General features: G+C 46.0%; 1 protein-coding gene across 2 annotated transcripts in view; it reads left to right on the top strand.

Annotated features, from left to right (window-relative positions):
• The first annotated feature begins 511 nt into the window (after window positions 1-511).
• The window catches only part of RYK (receptor-like tyrosine kinase), a 53,508-nt gene continuing 30,922 nt past the window's right edge, over window positions 512-23,097 (top strand). The window contains exons 1-6 of one of the 2 annotated variants that reach the window (XM_027878268.1): window positions 512-809; window positions 15,412-15,533; window positions 17,077-17,176; window positions 17,490-17,624; window positions 19,509-19,565; window positions 20,205-20,349. In XM_027878268.1, the coding sequence (XP_027734069.1) occupies window positions 512-809; window positions 15,412-15,533; window positions 17,077-17,176; window positions 17,490-17,624; window positions 19,509-19,565; window positions 20,205-20,349 (857 nt within the window). The remainder of the gene's footprint in view (window positions 810-15,411; window positions 15,534-17,076; window positions 17,177-17,489; window positions 17,625-19,508; window positions 19,566-20,204; window positions 20,350-23,097) is intronic. The other variant, XM_027878269.1, reaches the window with a different exon arrangement.

Below are 23,097 nucleotides of genomic sequence, written 5' to 3'. Positions count from 1 at the left end.
TCCAGCTGTGCCAGAGGAAGACCAAGTGGGACATCAGGAAGAATTTCTTCCTGGAAAGGGTGGTCAAGGATTGGCAGGGGCTGCCCCGGGAGGTGGTGGAGTCCCCATCCCTGGAGGTGTCCAAGGGAGGACTGGACGTGGCACTCAGTGCTCTGGGCTGGATGACAAGGTGGGAATCGGGCGCAGGCTGGACTCGATGACCTCAGAGATTCATTCCGATTTCAGTGATTCTGTGACTGGCAGGAACCGCAGAACCTCCTCCCTCCTCCTATTCCTCCCGGCCCCGGGCAGGATGCGGGAAGAGGCGGGAAGAGCCGTGAGGGCATCCCGCCCGCCCCGCGCTGAGGGGGCGCCCGCGGCGGTGGCGGCAGCGGCGCGTGCGCAGGGCGGGGCCTGGCGGCGGCCGCGCCGTGCGAGGGTCCGGCGGGGCGGGGGGTCCCGTCCGCGTCCCCCCGGCGTCCCCCCGGCCCTCCCTTCTTTCTTCCGTCCGTCCCTGCGTCCCCGCCGAGCCATGAGGCTGCGGCGCCAGGAGCCTGGCGGGAGGCGGCGAGGCCGGCCCCGTAAGACGGTGGGGGAGGCGGGCGCGGGGCCGTGGCGGTGCCGGTGGGTGCGGGGCCCGCGGTGCTGGTGGGTGCGGGGCCCGCGCCACCGTCTCCTCCGCCTGCTGCTGCCGCCCCCGCCGCTGCTGCTCCTGCTGCTGCTACCCGTCCAGGGCCAGCCCGGCCTGCACGCCCCGGACTGGCCCGCCGGTGGCCCTGGGCCCAGCCTCAGCATCTACCTGAGCGAGGAGGAGGTGCGGCAGCTGATCGGTGAGTGCGGCCGGGGGCTCCGCGGGCTGAGGTGTTGGGCAGGGTCCGGGCGCTCAGCCGGGGCTGAGAGGCTTCTGTGGGGTTGGGGTGGAAGGTTTTAGAGGCTGGAGGATGGGAGGCTGTGGGGATGGTGGGGGTCAGCAGGAGGAGGGGAGGGTGGCTGTGGGGTCCATGAGGCATTGGGGGTGTCTGTGGGGCTGGTGGGAGGGAGGCAGGTTTGGGATGCAGGGGAGGATGGAGAGGACTGCGAGCGAGGATGACGGACCTGGCGCTTAGGAGAGGATGGGGAGCCGCGGGCTGTGGTGGGGATGGGTGAATCCAGGGATCTGCGTGGGTCCTGTAGGACTGGCTGTGAGCGAGGATGAAGGACCTGGGCTCAGGAGAGAATGGGGGGCTATGGGACTGGGGTGGGAGTGGTGGGGGCCAGCAGGATGGGGGGTGGCTGTGGGGGTCCGGGGGGCAATGATGGGGGTCAGCAAGACCGGGGGGATGGCTCAGGAGAGGATGGGGAGCTGTGGGGCTGTGGTGGGGATGGGTGATTCCAGGGGCCTGTGTGGGTTTTGTAGGACTGGGGGAGCAGGGGGCTATCGGGAGAATGGAGGAGTCGGAGGGCTCGGGTAGGAGACTGTGCTGGTCAAGGCTTCACCCTGACGGTGAGGGGCTCCTTTGGTTAGACCATCCCGTGGGAGCAGAGTAAGCCTTGGGAGAGGTGAGCTCAGGTCCGGGATTTTATTAGCCAGGCGAGTGACATGCAGAGGACAGAGAGGAGACCTGGCAATAATTGGGTGCGTGTGTGAAAGGAATCTGAATTTCTAGGCAGGCTGACAATTGCTGCGCAAAGACTTGGAGGCAGTTCCTGAAGTCCCCCATCTGGCCTACTGTGGAAGGCTTTTGCAGGAGTTCTGTGCTTGAAGAGCCTGTCTTAAACAAAGGTTTATTTTCTGTAGGATTTGGCTTGCTCGGGCTCTTGTTTAGACTTAGTGGCTGGAGTCTCAAAACAAATCTGTTGGTGTCCCCAGTGATTTGTTTTTCCCAAGTACCCTGTATCTCTGCAGGCTGGAAAACTGGCAGTGCAAGACTTTATTTGTGTCAAATGAACAAAATAAAAATATCTCCAGTTAATTTGCACCCTGTGAGCACATAACTGACCCAAGTCAGGGGATCTGGGGAGTGAAGAGCGCTGTAAACACTTTTCCCGTAGGGTGATCAGTGTCCAGCTGTCATCATTTTTACAGGACGTGCTTTTTGCTGTCAGGTGCTTCTTTAGAGATAGAGGATGAAAATGTCAGGCTTTCTGGTTAGCTGGGATTCTAAACAGGTAGTTAATCTTGGAAGTACTGACTGGTAAGGTTTGAGGTATCCTAAGCCCAGTGCTTGAAGTCTGCATGGTCTGGATTTGTTCAGGTTTCCTTGGCCCACTACAGTAATTACGCATCTTGAAGTAGCAACTGAGTAGGGAGTATCTGCTGTTATTATTTTTTAAGTGAAATTTCATCCTGTAACCTCCCTTATGGGTGCCTGTTGTTAACATGGCTGAAGGCATGTATTACGCAGCTGTCTGTGGCTGGTTTATGTCATTTTAAGTATCTGACACAAGTGATCTGTTTTGCTTCTGTGACCCCAGAGACTTGGATAAATTGGAGTCTAATGTGGAGATAAACTGGCACTTCTTTCAGTTAGTGGGGTTCAGATCACTAAAAATCTGTTGCAAACTAAACTTCCAGGAACTAAATTGTGTTGTTGGCACGAGCAGATTTAAATTTAGGAGTATCCTTTATGTTTGCTGTTGCAGGTGAGGTGAAGTTTAGTGAGGTGTCTAGAACAGGCAGTCAAATCAACAGTACCTTTATATATTCCTCTGGCAGAAGAAAATCCAAAGGAACAGACAGTTTTGTTCCAGTTCTTCACACTTCAGAAAGCAAACCCAGCCATTTGATATGTTCCATTTTGTAGTATGTGATTGGGACTTAATACAACAATCAAGTTCATGGTGTAAGGGCTTGTAGTGATGTGTGAACTTGCAAAGAGTAGGGAGGGGATTCAGCTTCTGGAACTTCTCCAGGAAAGGCTATGGTTCAGTAGATGTTGAGCTAGTCAGTCATGGGGGATAGGAAGATGTGAAGCGAAGTGTTAAGTTCAGTGAAGCTGTTAATGGAAACTGGATTCTTTCAGCTTTTGTCTCTAAACAAACTCCGTCTCTGCTACTGTCTTGCTGTGGCTGAACAAAAACTCTCAGGAGTTTCTGAAGTGCTCATAAACCCAAATGTTACATGGAGTTACTGCAGCCTGTGGTGTGTTCATGCTTCTTAATATCATCCCTGTACATCTTCAGGGACTTGCTGCAGATTATTTATGGCTGCTGTTCTTTGTGGTGTGGAGGCAGGACAGATACTGTGATTTATAGTGAAAACTGCCTGCTCCTTTCCTGTATGCTTAATGCCAGATTTCCACCATTGGGCTGCGGGATTCTGGCCATATCTCTGCCTTAGGAGGAATTGTTTTGAACTTCAGAACTTTACATAGAGGAAAACTAGAGGAAACTGGCTTGTCTTGTTGTGTGATGTGGATTTTTGTTTTGAAACGCTGCAGAGTTCTCAGGGTCTGAAGGCAGGACTTGCTATATGGCAGGCAGATGGTGTCTCCGACAGAAATATCTCTTGCCCTTCCCATGGAAAATGTTCCCAGCCATCCAGACTATAAGCCTTTGGGAAAAGGAATCTCTGGTTTCCACACAGTTGAATGTGTCAGATTCCACTCGCACCACGTGGGATTCAGCGATAGATGGGATAAAGGTGGAAGGAGAGAAGAGTTAGTTGAGGGGACTTGGTTGAGACAACTCCAGCATGACAGCAGGAGTCAGAGATGTCTGGGTGAGAGCAGGGATGGGGTACAGGGTCAGGGAGAATTGAGAAGGAGGAGGAAAAGCGCCGCTTGCTGGGAAGAGACACCCAGGACACCACAACCTTTTTAGGGGTGTCGGTGAACTCTCTTGGCACTGTGATCTGGAACTTTTTGGAGCTGGTTCACAGAGCTGAAGTAAGTATTGTTACTTTTCTGGAGTGACTAACTGCAGGTGTGAAAACACCACCTGATCTATTCCCTTTTCTAGTGACTGCCCTGGGATGCTGAACATGCAGAGCCAGTGGTGTGAAGTTTGTGATGAGTTATTCAGCAGAAAGTCTCTACTTGATTTTGTGACTTCCATTCCAATTTTCCCATGAAATCAGAATGCAATTTGCCTCATGTTGAAATGCTCCATTGTTCTGCTTTTCACAGGATCCTGGGATGAAAAGGCCTGCATATCCCTGCTTTGCAGGCGGTGAGGTTCAGAGATTAAGGTAGAAAATATCCAGTATTTTTGGATAGCTAGCTTTCATAATTAAGGATTGGGTCTAGTCTGTTTAAAGCACACATTGTTATTTGGCACTTGGAGCATTCCTGGTGTATCTCTTAGACCTTCGCTGTGAGTTCCCAGCAGTTCTGCAGCTCAGCCTCACAGGAGACCTCAGGCTCTACCCTCTGATTACCAGGACCAGAATCAATAGCTGCCTTTGAAAACTTGGCTTAAACAGCTCTCCTGGCACTGCAGGCGGTTCTTTTGCAGCATTCATGACAGGAACAAGGTGCTTAAACAGCAAAGACAATCCTTTCTGCCCTTGCAGGATGTCTTTTTTTTTGGAAACTGCATGGCTTTCAGCTGTGAACTTGGTCTTTGGATAGCCCTCCTTGTCACATGGAGTCTTTTTGGAGCCAGGTCTGGCCTGAGTGTTAACTGAGACTTTAGTCCCATGATGGGAAGATACCACATTATCATGTAACTAAGGGTTATCACAGTGGATATGTACAGGGGGGCTAAATTAGAATTGCAGGGATCAGAAGTCCTACAATGTTTGCATTGAGTTTCCAAATTTAGTATTCTCTGGCCTGGTTTCTTCTGAGTAATCAGTGAATGCTGTCTGCTGTTGCTTTTATATTTGCACTTGCTTAATTGCAGAGTTAGATTAATTTGACACTGATGTGAGTTTTGTGTTCTAGAATTTCATTAGAAGCTGCTGTGGAGCTTACCAAAATGAGTTGTCTGGGTGTAAGATGCAAAACTGATGCAAAATTATTACAACAACGGGTTGGTTGTGTTTTAAATTGTGCTGCTGACTCACAGGAGGGTTGAGTTTGGCAGGGACCTCCGGAGGTCATCTGATCCCACCTCCTGCCCAGGCAGGGCCACCCAGTGCTGGTTGTCTAGTACCACATCAAGAAGCTTTTGGACATCTCTGAGTATGGAGACTCCACCACCTCTGTGGGCAACCTGTGTCAGTGCTTCGTTACCCTTGGTGGATCAGTTTTTCCTGATGTTCACACAGACCCTCCTGTGTTGCAGTTCGGGCTCATTGCCTCTGGTCCTGTCACTGGACTCCACTGGGCAGAGCCTGTCTCCATCTTCTTTGCACATACCTTCAGATACTTACTTATGTTGCTGAGATCCCCCTGAGCCAGCTGTTCTTCAGGCTGAACAGCTCCAGCTTTCTCAGCCTCTCCTAATAGGAGAGGTGCTCCAGTCCCTTTAATCCTCTTTGCACCCTTCCTGGGATCTGCTCCAGTAACTCCTTGACTGTTGTGTTGGGGAGCCCAGTGCTCCAGGTGTGACTGAGCAGAGCCCTGGGAAATTATAGGCCACATGCAATTTTGTATGTTAGAAATGGAGTCTAAACATCATCTTACTGCAGCAGATGGTCTTAATTAAAGACATCTTCGTTTTATACTGTGACAGAACTTTTTTGATGGCACTGTTTTGGGGAGTTGACCTTAGGAGTTCACGTCAAAAGTGCTTTATGGTACTTGCACTGAGGCTATAGTGACTGGAAGTCCTATTGTTCACTTGTTGCCTGGTTGTTGTAAAAGGGAGCTGAAAGTATGTATTCCTTGTGATTCTCGAAAAGCTTCAGGGCCTTGTTAAAATCCTCCTCAGGCCTGTCTTGGGTGCCATCACAACCTGGAGCACCAGTGAGCCAGTGCTGTGCTCTGAGTGCTGCTGTAGTTAGAACCACCAAGATCATTTTCCATGGGACAATGGATAACTCACAGGTCCTGGAAAAAGTACAGCCAAGAGCCTCTGTGGTTGCAGGAGGTTGAAGGAGGTGTCCTTCAAGGAGCAGATATTTGACTACCCTCGAGGTGTGGAACCAAGTGCCTATGTGATACATGACCTAGAGCTCAGAATGTGTTTCTGCTGTGTGTGTATTCTTAAGTCTTCATTTTCTAGCTTGTAAGTGCTTGACTCTGAAGAACAGAAGCTTTTTGCATGCTATATGGAAAAATAAGTTTGATGTCACTGTGGTCCACTTGCCTGTCTTTGCAGGAGTACAAAAGCCTACCTGGTAATGCTTCGTGGTACCATTCAAGAGGGACTTAAAATTGAGATTTATGTAGGTGCACACCTGGATGGGAAGGGTATAAAACTTCTAATCCTGACAGATACCATGCTCTGAAACAAAATTGAACTGCTGAAACTATTCTGATCTATCCCAGTGACAGAAAGTGCTGTTTTTAGTGTAATTGTTCTTTTTACCTCTCCCAGTAAAGTCCTTTGTCCTGATGACAGTCTGTGATGAGTGTGCAGTAGCTGGTGTTTTGGGTGATGTGATCCAGCCTGCTCTGGAGCAGGGGAGGTTGGGGCAGGCAGATGCTCAGGGGTGCAGCAGCAGCAGGTCAGGACAAGTTCCCTGTGGAGCCGAGCAGGCTGTGCTCATTATGGAGCCTCTCCGTGCTACCTGTCTGTCTGATTTACAGAGCACCACGGCTCGCGTCCGTATTGAGGCTTATGAGAACAAGATGCATTTGGGGTTCCTCTGCCCCTTTCCATTCTTTTACCTTCCTTTTAGTTTGCAAAGTTCAAATAACTTGTGGAGAGCTGTTACTTTGGAGATAAGTGCAGTCATCTGTACTCCCTGCAGTATTTTAATGCTTGCAGACCTGCAGCGGATTACACTTCTGGAAGCTTGAAATAGCCTGTGGAAGGCCATTGGGAGTGACTCCTGTGGAGGCAGGCCCTGACCTGGGTCAGGATTGCTTTGAAATCATATTCTGTGTGATGCCATCAGGAGGGAAGTTCAGGAATTAAACTTCAGTCCTTGCGCGTGTTGATCTTCCCATCATTGCTGAGATGGGGGATTGATCCTGCTTTAGCACACCAGCTGATGCGTTGGGATTTAACCTGCTGGGGGCTCCATTGAATCCTGCCTGGAGAAGGCTATTTCCTTCTGCAAACTGGTGTTTGGGAGGGATTGCTGGGGCAGCTCTGTCTGCACTCAGCCCTGGGAGGGAACAGCCATTTCAGCTCCCCAGAGGCCAAGGGCTGCCTAGTGATAAACGTTTGTGGCTCTTGGAACATTTACATGTCAGGGACTTGGAAGAAACCCGACCTCTGGGATTGAAGGCTGGACTGATTGGAGGGGGAAATTCCCAAACCTGCATTCCTCGCTGCTGTGACTTTACACCTGCTTTTGGTTTGGCTGCATCCTATTTCTCACGGTTGATTGTTTGTCCTCTTGGAATACTGCTCTGTTTCTCCCTCCAGTGCATGGACAGAATGGGAACAGAAAGGGAGAGGAAATGAAGGCACAGCTCCCTGCACACATGAGAAAAGCCAGCAGGAAGGGCTCAGGATACTGGGAAGAAGGCAGGGGACCACAACTGCTCCTGAACACCACCTGGGTAGAGGGAAATAAAGGATATAGGGTTTATGTTCATGAAAAATCCCATTTTCCTGAGAGTGGGAGCTGTGGAGGCAACTGTGCTGTACCGTCTGGGTACTTCAAAGGATGAAGCATTTGGGGAAGCCTTGTGTTTTTCTCCTTCCCTTGTGCTATTCAGAGCTGTGTTTGGATAGTGGAAGAGCTGAATTAATGAGACAGATTCCAAATGTGTTCATTCACAGTTCTGCTGAACTCCAGCAAAATGGCTTGATGACTAATTCCTACCTGAAACTATCCAGACTGGAATATCACGGAGGCTCTCACTTCCCTCAGAGTGGGAGGGTGTTCGGTTAGAGTTACTCCTCTGTACCTTGGTGTGCAGAGTTTGAGTGGCACTCGAGCTCTCAGAGCTCTCAGCTGGGAGAGCCGAGTACAGGGTGAAGTGCATTTAATGAGTTGTGCCTGATGAATGGATTTTTTTTTTTTCCTGCCTTTTTCCCCCTGGAATGGCAGCAGCACCAGCAGCTCCCATGTGGGAATGAATGCTAACACTCTGTGCTGACGCCTCGTGGGGCACAAAGGCGCCGTGGCAGAGGCTTCAAACGCATTATTCCTCTTCCATCGCCGCCTTTGTCCTTCTTCCAAGCGGATAACTCACATATTTGCACTGGCTGCTCTGGAGATCTGGGAGCAGAAGCAGCAGCATGAAACTAATGTGATGCTTTAGAATTTCACTGCCACTTATTGGGTGTTGAATAGCTGTAATTAAATTAACCAGTGTATTGATTTTAGCACACCGCTTGGGAAAGAGCAGAGCAGGAACACAGGCATGGGAGCTGCTGCTCCAGGGGCTTGGAAAGCTGCAGGATACGTCAGCAACACCAGTGGAGCTGAGCTGGCTGGTAAACTAAAGATGGTGATCCTCTCCAAACTGTTTGGGCCTTTATGAAGTTGGTTGAAAGCCTTGCAGAGTAATTTCTATTAAAAGAAAAGCACACTAAGCTCTGTGGGTGTAGAGGTGGCCACAGGAGCAAACAGACATGATGTAGTTTGTGTGGAGCTTGGTTTTGGGTTAAACACTCCGTGTCACTGGGATGGAAGTGTTCAAAACATCTCAGGAAGAGGTAAAAGGTCCATTATCCCTTCGGCACAGAACTGGGAGCATGAGTTCCAAGGCTGAGAGATCTGAAGCACCTAAGGTGTGTGTATCTTTTCTAATAAATTTTTAATTTATTTGTACTCTGTCGGGTCCTGGTTACTGCAATAACCCTGGCCCTTGGCAGGGACACTGTTCTGAAGGTCTTGCCTGCAGGGATATCATGTGGGAATCAGCATGTGGGAGCATTACTGTAACTAAATGAAATAAAAATAATTTGGCACGACTTCTGTGGGCAGGTGACACTAAAATACCTCAAACACACCTTACTCTTGAGCCCAACTGAAACTGACAGACCTGTGTTAGGTGGTGGAGTTCTGGCTAGGAAGTTACAGCAGATCCCTTCTAAAGCTTTGTGACACTACTGAGCATTTGATGGGAAGTTCTTCTATTTTGAGGTTTGTGCTCTTGGGCAGCTGCAGTTCATGAGGATGGAGCCCTTTGGTTTTCTCTTCTCAGTGTTTGCTTTCATTCTGTCTCAAAAGGAGCATCAAACTTAATGTTCCAGTAAGGATGAGAATTGCCATTACTGCTGAGGTAAATTTCTATTTCCTAAATACACCTGGCTATTCTGTGTGCTAAGAATAAAGTTATTCTATTTTTTCTATTTTTTAATATTGAAGTTCCCTTTCAATCTCCCTCAACCCTGCACCTGGGCTGTTCCTATTCCCACCTGTCCCATTTCCCTTTGTCCTCTCTGTAGATCACTGCCACTAATTTTCTTCTGCCTTCAAGTACCTGTTCTGTGCATCTCTCCTGCATCTTTCCTTTGGAATTAGCCCTTCAGGTAACTCATGTGTACCATCCTGGCTATTCAATAGCAAAGTGGCTGCTGGTTTTGGTGGAAGCTTATTACTGTTTTGTTTTGTTTTTTTTTTTTTTTTTTTTTCCTTGAGGTGGGCAAATTTCATTTAGGAAGATGTTCTCAGGACAGAGTTCACTTGTGTTCTGCTTTGAGGTGAGATATGTGGTGTTGCTTTGGGGTTTTTTTTCCCCTCTAAGGTGAGTGTCATCTTTTAACTTTCCATGGTGGTCTTTATATCCCACTGATCAGAAAAACAAAGATTTTTTTCTGTAGATAAAGGAGAGAAGAACAAGCAGGCAGGTGGTTGAAATATTATTGTTGCTGCTGCTCAGAGACAAATAAAGGGTAAGCAGATGGGTCCTAGGAACAATAAATATCTTTTTAGAATGGATTGAGTTAAATATTGCTTTTACTTCAGCAAGTGATGTCTCCTGAGGGAGTTTCTTCCTGTGGAAGGGAAGAAGTCCTCTTTGACTTTCCAAAAGGCATTTCAGTGGGAAAAAACCCATTTGCCTGTGGTGTTGAACTTGCAAATTTTAACAGCATCAATAAAGTGTGTTGGGGAAGATCTGTCTGTGAAGATTCACAAGGACTTAATGAGAGATTTCAGCTCCGAGTTTTTCTCTCTTTGCTGGATGCTGGGAAGCTTCCTGCTAAGATTTCCTGCTGGGGAGTCCTGGTTACTTTTCAAGGATGCATTAATTACCTTGAAGTTCTGATGAGTATTTCCTCCAGAGGAAAGCCTTGCACATTGTTTTGTACCTCCAGCTCAGGGAAAGTTAACTCTTCGCAGGTAACAGCCACAGTCCACATGCCCTCTTGCCGCTGCTCTTTGAGTTGTGGAGCTGGCAGAGCTGTGAGTGTTGCTGGATTTGTGCTGATTATTTGTCTTTCAACTCGACCCTGGGCATCCTTTGACTGTCCCTGGCACCTGTGTTAGGGGAGTGAAAAGCTGTTTCTTCATCACCTTCATGTTGCTGAAGGTTTAACTTTATTTCCGCCCCCCTACCCCCCCGTGATATTTTTCGTCAGTCATCTTTTCCACAGGCTCCTAGCTGTAAGGTGTTTAAAAACAAGTATTTCAGCCCAAGTTCCTGACCAACAGCTATAGCTGGCAGCCTGTAGCTTTGTGGAAAACCTAAGTAAAAATGCAAGTGGAAGGCTGTGATCTGTGGCTAATTTTATGAAAGCAAAGCACACTTTGTTGTTACGCACAAATGGGATGTGTAAAGTTCTTGGTGTGTCTCTATATGCAGATGCTTAGTACTGCATTCCCAATAGTTTGCTCTTTTCTGAACTAAACTGATCCATGGGGATCAGTTTGCATTTGTTTTCCTCATTTTGTTTTTTTAACTCCCTGTTGTAGTTTCAGCTCTGCATAAGCTGGTTGTTGAAGTGAATTAATTCAGCACATTCGAGCTAAGAAGGTTTGCTCTGGGAAAGCGTGCTCGCTACCACGAAAAAAAAGAAATTTCAGTACTCAAGAGCTGATTTTTAATTCTTCAGCCACATTTCCTTGTGTATTTTTCAGTGGACATTTTGCAGAACCGGCTGCAAAAAAAAGAAGGCTTAGACTTTAAAGTCAATGTTTCAGACTTAGGGTGCCCTTTAAATGAAAGGAAAATGGAGGTAAAATAAAGATACCTTTCTTCAAGAAGGTAAATTGTCCAGTGGTGGGAGAATCCGGTGTGTTTATGGGCCAGGAATTGGGAAGTGGGGTGGTGGTGGAGGGGTGTTGAAGCTTGGGGTTCCTACTCCTTCAACGTGGATGTTCATGCTGGAGTGGAAACTTCTGCTCTGGCCAGAGGACTAACCCAGAGGAGCTGCTCAGGAGCAGAGACCTCATTCTGGAGCACAAAATAGAACAAATAGAATATTTATGTGAATATAACAACTCCTTGAAGTGGGTAACTCTTCCCAATTAATTAGTTCCAGTGGCTGTGAGTCAGGAGCAGGAGTGGCTTCGGTCTGGGAGTGTTGAGGTGGTTTGATGTCACACTGCAGAGATTTCTCAGTTGCTGATGAAGAAACTCGTTCAAATTATGGACCAGAGCATTAGGAAAACAGGCCCTAGTTTCAGTCCTTTCTGTGCTGGAACAGATAATTATGTCAGCTCTTGTTACCAGACTGCTCTTAATGAAATGCTGCTTTTTGCAATATTTTAGCCTAAGTCTAACAGCAATCTCATCCAACTCTTACATTGCACACTCATTTTTGTAATCTCCCAATTTAGTTGAAATGTGCCAGAATTACGTTATGATGAAGTAATTAAGTGTAACCCCAGGTGACAGACTCCTAAACACTGCTGTGTTTAAGGAGAATGTGTTGTTACTAGTGGATGTTGCAGGACAGATTTACTTCATAAGAATAAAATCCAATTTTCCCATGTTGATAGAGGCAAGTTTCTTTTGTATAATGTGCTTAAAAAGAAAGAAGGAAAAAAAGAGTCGAAGCCAGACTGTGTTTGCACAAGGACATTTGACAAGAAGTGTTTTGTTAGGCTGCTGGACTGACATGATTCAATTTTGTCCTGAACACAAGGGCTGCCCAGCATCTTTGGCATCTGGGAATGAAACTTGGCCTCTCCCCTTCCTTTTTGAGCTTCTTCAGATGTTTTGTTATGTTAAACAGTGCAAAGAATGACAGGCTTTCTCTGTGCTGCTGCTTAAATTTACCTTTTTATTTCCCTTCAACTTTAATTTATTCTTCCAAGGCTACGCCCAAGGTACAAAGATGGGGAAGTTAATAATTAGATTTAGGGGTTGCCTGGGTGAAAGGGTGGTGGCTTTGCCTGGAAATCCAGGCAGAGCTTTGCTCTCCCTGATTTCATGTGGCTTGGTGTGGGTTAGTCAGGTCCTAGTGATGAGAGTCCCTGGTGGTGCAGTGGCTAAACCACAGCGTTGTCAACGCTGAGATCTGGGTTCGAATCCCGGTTAGGACACTCCCCGGGCAGATGGAGCTCGTTAGCCCTGGAAGGCAATCCATCTACGTCCTGAGGACCTCGCTGCCACCGTCCAAGCGTGCTTGGCCCCAGCAGATGAACCTCAGGATTAAAGGGTGGGCTCAGTTCCGCGCACACTGTGTCTCACCTAAAAAATCCAATGCGCAGGCTGGAAGGTGTAAAGACCTTCCCCGGTTCTTTGTTCGCGAAGAGACTGGCCATTATTAAAAAAAAAGTGATGAGAAATCAGATCCTCCAGTGTGTGTGTTGTCAGCACATGGACTCGTTTAGGGAAGTTGAAAACCTGCAGCCCAGGTTTTCAGACTGATCATCATGGATCACCAATATCCCGCTGAAACTAATAGGAGCATTTTTGGAAAAGTTGCTTTTCCTCCTCTGCAGGTTTTGGTATTTCTCTGTAAAGTTCTCCACCCCTTTCTTGGTGTTTTACTGCTCTGCCTGGAAAACGATGATTGAGGAGCTGCCCCTTTCCTCCAGCTGTTTGCAGTGCAGGTTTGTTTTCCTCCTAGAGCTGCCTGTTTGCTCCTGTTCTCATTCCATATAGGACATAAAACATGACATCCCACTTGGGTTTGATCCAGGGAGCTGCTGGATTTGCCCTGTTTAGTGCAAGGTGGTGAAACCCTTCAGCACCTTTGGAGGAACTTGTGCAATGACATCTTCCCTGCCCTCACCTGTCTGCCAGGAGGTGTTGGTGTAGTACTTTACTGAGCATTCTTAAAATCTGAAACAACTGAGGAAACAACCCTCGTTTCTCTTTTCCTCAGCAGCCTGCTGCCTCAACTGGGCACCTCTTATGCTTCTACTGTGCTTCAGTGTAAATATTTTCCAAAAAAGTGGAAAATTGAGGTTGCTGGTTTAGGCTGTGTGTTGACAGTGACTTGCTTCATTTGATACCACCTTTCAAAGGTACCTCTGCTTTGGAAAAAAACCTTAAACTGTCTGGATGAGTTAACAGGACTGTTTTAGTGTGAGCTCCATCTAAGTGCTGCTGTAGTCTCACCCTCCATGTGGTGTGCTCCTGAGCATCCTCACTAAATATGAGTTAAACTCCCCAAGGAGTATTCCCCCACTTGTTTTCTTTCCCTGCATAGTACCAGCTGGGATCCCTGCATTTAGCCTGCTGAAGGCTGAACTAAGGAACATTGCCAGGCAGGTGTCAGTGTGTAAGTACGAAGGGAAAAGGTGAAATATGGAATTAAAGCAGTTCTGAGTTAGACTTCAGCCTGTCAGGGTGAGACTCAGAACCCACAGCCCATTAGTGAGCTCCTGCTCCCACTGCTGTTCTCTGCAGTGCCCTGTGTCATTCCTGACCTGTGTGGACCTTCCCAGTGCTTTCCCTTATGGCTGGGATGTGATACGGCTCCTCTGTCAGGCACAACACACCTGCCTGTGCCTGCCCAGAGCGCAGGGGCTGTTTGTCACTGGCAGGTTCAGCTGCGATTTTTTTGGTGTGATTTGCTGGCCTGATTGAGATAAATTATACAGACAAAATGCTTCAGGAATTCAGGATTGAGGTGGGGAGGCAGCAAGGGGATGACAACTGGTCTGGAAGCAGAACTATCCCGTGGCAGATTGGAGGCAGGGAGATAGAAGCTTGGTTGTCGGGGGAGGACTCTGGTTCTTAGCTGTGCATGGGAAGTGGAATTTTATCTTAAGTTCACTGATGAGAAAAGATGTGCTAGAGAGGAAATGTTTTCATTGCTGATAAACTTAAAAGGAAAGAATCTATCATTTCCATTCCCATTTGTGCTGTGGCTGTTTGATTTGAGCTCTGTTCCCTCTGTGTAGAATATTCTGTGTCTCATTTGCCCTGTTGTTCTCCTGGCATGTCCATACATCGCTGAGCCCGGAGAGCATTTGATTGGGAGCACAGAAAGAGCAGTGTGAGACAAGGCAAAATGGTACTGATTACAAATCCAGTGTGGTTTTTCCTGAGGATATGGAGCTGGGATTAATTTTATCTCTGCCTCTAGTTGCTATTGACACCCAGGGCAAGCTGCAGGGTCCTGCCCTGTGTTCAGGGTGACCTTGGAACATGTGGCCCAAAAAATAAGGGCAGCTGCAGGAGTTTTAGTATCAGAATATGTGTTTTATTTAGGCAAATGCACCTTAGTCCTCTGTAATGAGTAGTTTTATGGGTCTTTCAGTTCTCCAGGTATATTAAAATGTTCAGAGTGTAGGGTAGCTATAAAATGTTAGTATTGCTGGGTGAACAAATGTCTTCTCTCACTGCATATGAGGAGAGTGACTTTGTACATGAGCAGGCAGTGAAAGGACAAGGGGGAATGGTTTCAAACTATAAAAGAAGAGAGATTTACATAAATATGTCCCTGTGAGGGTGGGGAGGCTCTGGCACAGATTGCCCAGAGAAGCTGTGGCTGCTCCATCCCTGGAAGTGTCCAAGGCCAGGTTAGACGGGGCTTGGAGCAACCTGGGCTAGTGGGAGGTGTCCCTGCCCATGGCAAGGGGTGGGACTGGATGAACTTTAGGGTCCCTTCCAACCCAAACCATCCTGTGGATCTAACTACCTTGACACTAATTCCATAGTGCTTATGTGTTTTGGTCTTAAGAAATGAGCTATTTCAGGTGGAATTACCTGTGATTGTCCAGCTGACAATCCAAGGCAGTTTGGTTTGAGTGAATACAGTAGTAAATAAGAGCAGAACCAGAGCTGTGATTCCCAGGAGCAGACAGGGAGAGCCTGTAATGACTCTCTTGGAGGATTGTGTGAAAAGTCTTGTTTCGTCCCATTCCAGCTTCTACCTGTTTCTCAGGTTGTGGCACCTCTCTGAAACTGGTGCTTTGTGGGACTTGGAAGTGCTCTGTCAGTGCTAATGTGCACAAGATTGGCCTTCAAACCTGCCATGGAATTTAGGGACTTGAGGAAGTATTTGCTGAAAATTCAGATACAAGTGGAGCTGGTGATTCTGAGAGTTGTTTGGCCCTGTTCTTCCTGTGTCTCACTCTTCCCTTTCTCCTTGCAGGTCTTGATGCAGAGCTGTCCTACGTGAGGAATGATGTGATTAATCACTACGCCTTGTCCTTCAATCTCTTAATTCCCAGTGAGACCAACAATCTCCACTTTACCTGGCATGCTAAATCCAAGGTGAGCAGTAACTTCTGTGTTTAAGTGTTTGAGACATGAGCTGTGCTGCCTAGTGAATGTTATCATTAGTGTTATTAGTTCTTGTGTCACATAATGGCTCTTTCCTTTGCAAAAATTAGCATCTGCTTGGTGCAAAATACTTATTTATATGACTGCAGGCAATAAATTAAGATGATATATGTCCACGATGTTCCTTTCTCACTTTAGAAAGGTTAAGCACGTATTTTAAAGTGTTTTATGCTTTTTGCTCCTGGCAAAGTCCATGTATGTACGCAGGCTGTGGAATCTCTTCTCTTGGTGCACTGGACATGCAGAAGGGGCAGCCGTGAACTGAAGCCTCTGGAAATGATATGTACAGCAATTGTTGGAGAGAGTTCTAGAAACGTATGCCTGCAGACAAGGAAAACCTGTAAAACCAGCATCTAGTATGTTACTACTGAGCCCTGATTAAATGGAAAGGGGTTTTGTTTCACTTAATCACCGTGGCTGGTGCGTGCAGCAGCAACTGTCAGAAACATTGCCTATACTCTTACAGTCTGAAGCATTTCCAGTTCCTTAACAATTTATTAAATGGTCTGTTTAGTCCTTGCCAGATGTACATTCTGGGTTGTTTTTCTCTTTTGCTTTTAAATTGAGTGTTGGTTGTTCTTCTGTCCTTAAGTAGGAAATGCTACAGTAGGAGCAGTAACATGAGTTTTCTTGTTACAGCTCCAGCCATGGGCCACCTGCATCCCGGTCCCTGCCCTGAGCTTCCTTGCGCTTGGCTGGGAATTCTGAGGAGGAAGTTTTGAGCTTGTGTAGCCAGTCCTGTGATTCCACCCCTCGACACCTTCCATCCTGACTTGGTGGGGTGGATGCAGGGCAGTTTGTAGGAGCTCAGAACCCAGGTTGTGTCTCATTTGACATCCTGACGGGAAAATAAATCGATAACAGAAATGAAACATATTTTGTTTTAGAAAGGAGGGAAAAAAATAAATTGTTGGGCCAAACAAAGTCAAACAGATCCATTCAACTGGCTGTGAAGGGTTGGGATTAATTTCCAGTGGGATCTTAGAACTTACAGTAGGCCTTGTAGTTTTGTTTGAATGAATGTTTGCAGAATCAGCTTCTTAAGTGGAAACAAAATCTTGACTATAGTTGAATAAATTGTTCCTAAGCAATTTTGTTTGTAAAACTGGTTGGAAGAGGGGGAATTTTTTGAATTCCTATGGCTTTAACAAACTGAGTTTTGAACAAGTAAGTTTAAAAGTACTGACAGGTGAGGTTTGTGGGGGATTTTTTTTTTAATACACCACTCTAAATTCTGCCTCAAATTTTAAAGAATGATTTCTGTTTTGGTTTTCTTATTTTAAACTGTCCCAAAAGTCTGATATTTAAATGTCACATAAGAAACTTGGAATGTGGTCACCTAAAATCACCAGAATTCTTTGAAAATAATATATATAGTTTTTTTTCAAGAAGAATTGTGAAAAGGTATGTAGCATTTCTTTTTGCTACCGCAGTGATTTATGATGTGTTTTCTCTCTCCCAACTCTCGTTACAGGTTGAGTATAAACTGGGATTTCAGGTGCATGATCCTGTGGCCATGGCTCTGCCCCAGGCCAACATTTCTCTACAGGGAGAAGTTCCTCGCACCCTCTCAGGTAAAATTCCCACCCCCATCCAGCTAATGGGGGAATAACGGTCATTTAGCCCCAAATACAATTTTAGTAACCTGTGAACATTTAATATAATTGACATAAATGAATTTAAAATCTATGTCCTTTAATACTCTAATAATAGTTGTCTGAAGTGATGAGACGTGAAGGCTAAAATAACATTTCTTAATATTGAGTTATTTATCAGTGTGCATTAAAAATATCTTCTATAAAGACCTTTGTCATGGAAAAGTTGTTCCATCACAATGTCTGGGAAATGCTCAAACTTACCTGCAATCCCTGTTTGTTGTGTTCACAGTGTTTTGTGTGGAACTCTCCTGCACTGGCAGACTTGACTCTGATGTCACAATACTGATGCAGCTCAACTTAACAATGAATTCCTCAAAAAACATCACAGTTTTAAATTTCAAAAGAAGGAAAATATGCTACAAAAGTAAGAGATTAAGTTGCAAATCCTTAAAAGTTCTTACTGTTACTAAAGTGTGATAGGAAAAGGGAGTGGGAGGGTGTGTGATCCAGAACAGGAGTAACAGAGTGAGTGTTGGAGAGGATTGGAAGAAACCAGGTAAAATTCTGTCTTTCAGAGATCGATGGGGGACTTTTGGTAAAAGCAGAAGCTGGTGAATGAGTAACTTTCCCCAAGAGTTCTGCTCTATTGATTGACCTTTATTTTTATTTTTTATTTTTTATTTTTTATTTTTAATTTTTTTTAATTTTTATATATATATATGTATCTCAGAAAGCATTTTCTCTGTGCTTCTTCAGGTGTTTCTTCAAAACTACAACACTCTGAGAATTCAAAATGTTCTAAGAATTACCAAGAAAATCCACTTAGTTTATAACTTATGAAAAGATTAGCTATGTAGTGAATATAGGGAGGTGTTAAGTCTGTCAGACATGGAGTACCAAATGATCTTGGGATGTAATACAGATTCTGGAAATCCCAGATCGACACTTTAGTGTTTCCACTTGGGAATCTGCAAGCATAATTCATTCTTGGATTGTTGCTACTTCCTAGAATTTTCAAAGTGTTTCCTAGTGTTTTCGTAGGCATCAGAAGAAAATTATTTAGGAGGATTCCCAGAGCTGTACCCTCCTTAGGAATGGTCACGGTGTCCCGTTCCCAGGCAACGGTTGGGAGTGGCCACCTCTCTCTTTGCATTCTTCTCCTGACTCTGTTCACTTTACTTGGAACCTTTGAGGGACAGGACAGCAGTTGCCTTTCCAGAGGGAAGTTTGTCACTTTTTTGGAGTATAAATGTCCAGGGATGAACTTGGGGAAAGTGTGGGTAGAAGAGCTGGTGTGGCTTTGTAGCACGTAATGTTGGGATACTCCTGTTCCTTGCAGTGATACTATAGAAAGATAATTCTTAATTATAATAATTAAATATAATAATAAATATAATAATTAATAAAGAGCATCTCTGTTTATAGTACAAATGGAGGTCTGGCTGATAATATTGACATTTTTTACCTTTATTTCATGTTTTCCTGGGTATTTTTTCAAATATTCTAGGTAGGGGAAGTCAGCCCTGCTGATGCGTTCACAGCTATGGATGTGTGGCAGAGGTTTCCATAGGCACCACGCAGTTTTCTGGGGGTGTGAGACAAATCCACTTTTTAAATCATGCAGAAATGATTCTTAAAGAGATCACATTTCTGCAGGTTCATCAAACCATCAATGACTTGGTGTGTTGACTGGTGTGGTTCACCCAGGGATTTCTGATTTAATTTAGTGCCTAAGTTAAAAATACACGGCAACTTGCTATTGGATTTGCTCAGGGCATTCCTAAAAGTTCCTCCTCAAGTTTAAAACAGGAATAAAAAAAAAGAAGAAGAATAGAAAGTCTCAAATTTTTCCCTGCTCTGGATTACTTTTTCACAAGTTGATCAGGCTGAACTGGGATGGGAAGGGGCTAGGCTGGGCTGGGTTGGACACAACTGGAAGCAGAAAGGGGGATGTGCAAGTGAGATTGCGCCTTTGCAGCCACAGAAAAATTGGATCCTCTCCATGCAAATCCTCAGAGAGGTTCACCTGAAGGCATCTCCACAGCCTGCATTCCCTGGCTTTGCACTGCTCCCCTGGGTAACCAGACTCACAATAAGCTTAATGAAGATTTGTTCCCTTTGTAAAGGACTACAACACACATGAGCCGAGTATTGTGCCTTTAGCTACATATTTCTGAGTGTTTAAGTAGGCATCATGTCTTTCATCATCCTTCACTCTGGTTTTCCTTAAAAGAGGGAATTGGCTTCCTGTGAAGGGCTGCAGTAATATAAGTACACCAAACTGAATGGTTTTGTCTCATCTCTTTAGAGCTTGAACCAGAAGTCAAATCTCCAACAGCTGATAAAAACAGCAGCAAGGCTCTCTGTAAGTAATGCTGAATGTACAGCTTTGGGTGTGAAAACTGGAAAACTTGGGATATTCTTTGGTGCCTCAGCTTTCCCTATGAAAACACTCCCCAGGTAGTCTGTACTATACCCAGTATTTTAGTGGGGGGTTTTGGTAATTTATTTTATTAATTAATTATAGTAACTAGTGAAGGGGGAAAAAACCCCTTTTCCAAGTCTCCTTACAACTACTGTGTCCCGTCTTAGGGGCTCTGGTTTCCCTCCATGACTGATCTATTTTCTTTAGGACTTCAGGACCTGTCTGCTTTGCTGTTCTAACCTGTCACTGTTGAGTGAATAGGATGAGGTAGTTTCTTTTACTCGATCCTGCCTGGAAATACCATCAGCTGACTGTACTCAGCCTCCACAGTGTCCAAAACATCAATGTTTGGCCCAAATGCTGTTGAAAGGCAGTGGAGTGTGTTGCTCAGTGTTCTCTTTACTCCCCCACTGTCTCTTCCAGGGCAGTTGTTCTCCAGGGTACCTGATCCCTCCCTGCTTCTAACCCCTCTGCCCACATTGCTGTAACTAACTAACAAATTGTCATTTCTGGGGGGTTTTATGTGGTTTTTTTTCCTGTTCGAGAAGAGTTTGAGGACTTTCCACTCCTCTGTTTCAGTTGATCCCGTAAATGCAGCTCCCACCACTTCCACCCGGGTGTTCTACATCAGTGTGGGCGTGTGCTGTGCTGTGATATTCCTGGTGGCAATAATCCTGGCTGTTCTGCACCTCCACAGCATGAAAAGGATCGAGTTGGATGACAGGTGTGTATTTCAGTTTTCCTAGTGCATTTCTGGGATGTGTTTGCTCAGATTTGTGGGAGTTTGGTCTCAAAATGAGCTTCCCGTGATAGCTTGGGATTTCTGCTCTCGATAGAAAGCTGTAGCAGGTACTACCTGTGTAGGGTTGTGGTAAGTGCTGTGCTGCAGGAATGCAGCTTTTGCAAGTGCTCTGCTGTTTATGAGGTGGGAGGGTTGTCGCTGTTCAGTTTTTGTCAGAATAGTTGTATGGAGTGGGGAAATTTGGACAGAATCAGATTTACAGGGGTTGTCAGTTGAAGGAAAAATTGGGCAAACTGAAAAGGCAGGCTGGGAGAGCTGAGGGTGTTCAGCCTGGAGAGAATGGTCTGCAAAGGCCTTTTAGCCCCTTCCAGTGCCTAAGGAGGCTCCAAGAGAGCTGGAGAGGGACTTTGAACAAGGACCTGGAAGTATAAGAGAAGAGAGAATGGCTTCCCACTGCCAGAGGGCAGGGTTAGATGGGATACTGGGGAGAAATTCTTACCCATGAGGGTGGTGAGGCCCTGGCACAGGTTGCCCAGAGAAGCTGTGGCTGTCCCATCCTTGGAAGTGTCCAAGACTTGGTTGGACGGGGCTTAGAGCAACCTGGGCTAGTGGGAGGTGTCCCTTCCCATGGCAGGGAGTGGAATGAGATGAGCTTTAAGGTCCTTTCTAACCCAAGCCAGTCTGGGATCCAGGAGTCTGTGGAAACATTTGTTTTTTACTGACATCTATAGGACACTGAATTTCAGTTTTCTCTATTTTGATGGATTTTCCAGTATTCTCTTTGCCCTTAGGATACAGTGGGGATTACGACTGCTTGGTTATAAAGCTGGAAATGTTACACTCTCCTAAATGCATTTCCAATCCAGAAAAACCATGGCACATGCACGTGAAAGGGACTTGTAATGGGAACCCAAGGGCAGTGGAGTAGGGATTAAACACTGAGGTGGAAGAAAGGCTGGAAAAGCAGGTAGACTGAGGCTGCATCAGATACAACTGTTCAGTTTGTATTCAGATACAACTGTTCAGGCAGTTTGAAACTGGATCCTTTGGAAAACAGTCGGACCTGTGGGTGGTCACCCCTGGTGAAAGGGTATCTTGAACTAAAGGATATCTTGAACTGCTGCTGTGCCTCCTTTAACCTCTGAGAGTTGCTTTATCTTTCCATCTTCCTCTTCATCCTTTCATCTGTTCCTCTCAGTTTTTCTCTCTGCCATCCCCTTCCCTGTTGTCCCCAGCCCACGTGGGTTTTGGGGAGTCGCTGCCTTCAGTAGTTGTGGATTCTCAAGGCTTGATTGACTTGTCACCTTCCCTCAATTCCTTTGTGCGTGATTGTCTGCTGAGGGATCACCTGAAGGTGCTAAAGGATGTGCAGCTTTAATTCAGAAAGGGAAAACATTGCAGTTATAGTATGTGGGCAGTGTCATCATTTGAGGGTGTCCAGCCCAGCAGCAGGACCAGTTGTCCTTCCGTCTGCTCCGTTGCACTGGGTTTCTGTGGAGATACAGGCTCAGAATCCATCTGACGTTGGTCCTGTGTGGTTTGCAAGGGTTAATAATTTGCTGTAAATCAGTTTATACCCTACTGATAAATTCTGATAATTTCAGGGAGGTTTCCCTGCCCGTGACAGAGAGTTGGAATGAGATAATCTTGAAAGGCCCTTCCAACCCAAACTGTGCTGTGTTCTTATGAAGTTTGTGCAGCTCTTGGGGTTTAGCTCTTCAGAGCACCATGTGGGGGCTTGATTTTGGAGCCCAAAGGTGCCTGACCTGACAAAACCTTAGATGGCTTCCTGGGTAAAAGCTGTGGGCAGCTGGTACCAGAGCAAAGGTGGTAACAGAGGCAACATGCCTGAAAATCAGCATCTGTGGAGTTTTGTTTTCAGCAAACCCACTGAGAGAAGAAACGACTTTTGATTTGGCTTTGAAATACAATCTCAAACTGTTGCTGTAAAGGGGTTCTGAATGGAAGACGATAATGTAATTGGAGTTAATAACCTCTCAGGAGCAGCAGAGCCTGGAAAACTCACTATTGCTTTTAGTTTCAAACCCCAAAACTAAATAAAACCGAGGAGGGCTGTTAACTAGAAGCTCAAGGCAGGCAGCTGAGTTTACAGGTGCACACAGATTATTTCAGAACATGGTATTGGGGGTCCAGAGCAAATGCTGCAAAACCTCCTAGAAAAGGCATTGGTAAATGTGCCAAGGAAAGCTGGCATGGCTTAACAGCAGGATAATGGGAGTTGTTAAAGCAAAAAAGCATCATTTGAAAAGCTGACAGAGTATGAGAGTGGGAAAGCTCAGAAGGTGAATTAAAACCTAAAGACCAGAGTGAAGCCAAACCAGACCTGTTACAGACCGCCCTACAAGCAGCTGTCGGATGTCTCGAAATCGTCAGCCCTTGTCCTTGTGGGTGACTTTAACCTGCCGGATATCTGCTGGGAGCTCAATACTGCAGAGAAGAGGCAGTCTAAGAGGTTCCTGGAGTGTATAGAGGACAATTTCCTTCATCAACTGGTAAATGAACCTACCAGGGGTAAGGCCCCGCTAGACCTGCTGTTTACAAACAGAGAGGGGCTGGTGAGAGACGTAGTGGTTGAAGGCCTCCTGGGAAATAGTGACCATGAAATAATAGACTTTTCAATACTCAGAGATTCAAGGCGAGCCAACAATAAAACCTCTATGCTGGACTTCCGGAGGGCAGATTTTGACCTATTCAGAAGTCTAGTCCAGA

Source organism: Empidonax traillii, unplaced genomic scaffold (assembly GCF_003031625.1).
Source record: "Empidonax traillii isolate 1590-97213 ecotype Southwest subspecies unplaced genomic scaffold, ASM303162v1 scaffold40:size2234952, whole genome shotgun sequence".
Taxonomy (NCBI): Eukaryota; Metazoa; Chordata; class Aves; order Passeriformes; family Tyrannidae; genus Empidonax; species Empidonax traillii.
Note: the sequence above shows the minus strand (reverse complement) of the source record. Positions and strands in the feature narration are given on the sequence as shown.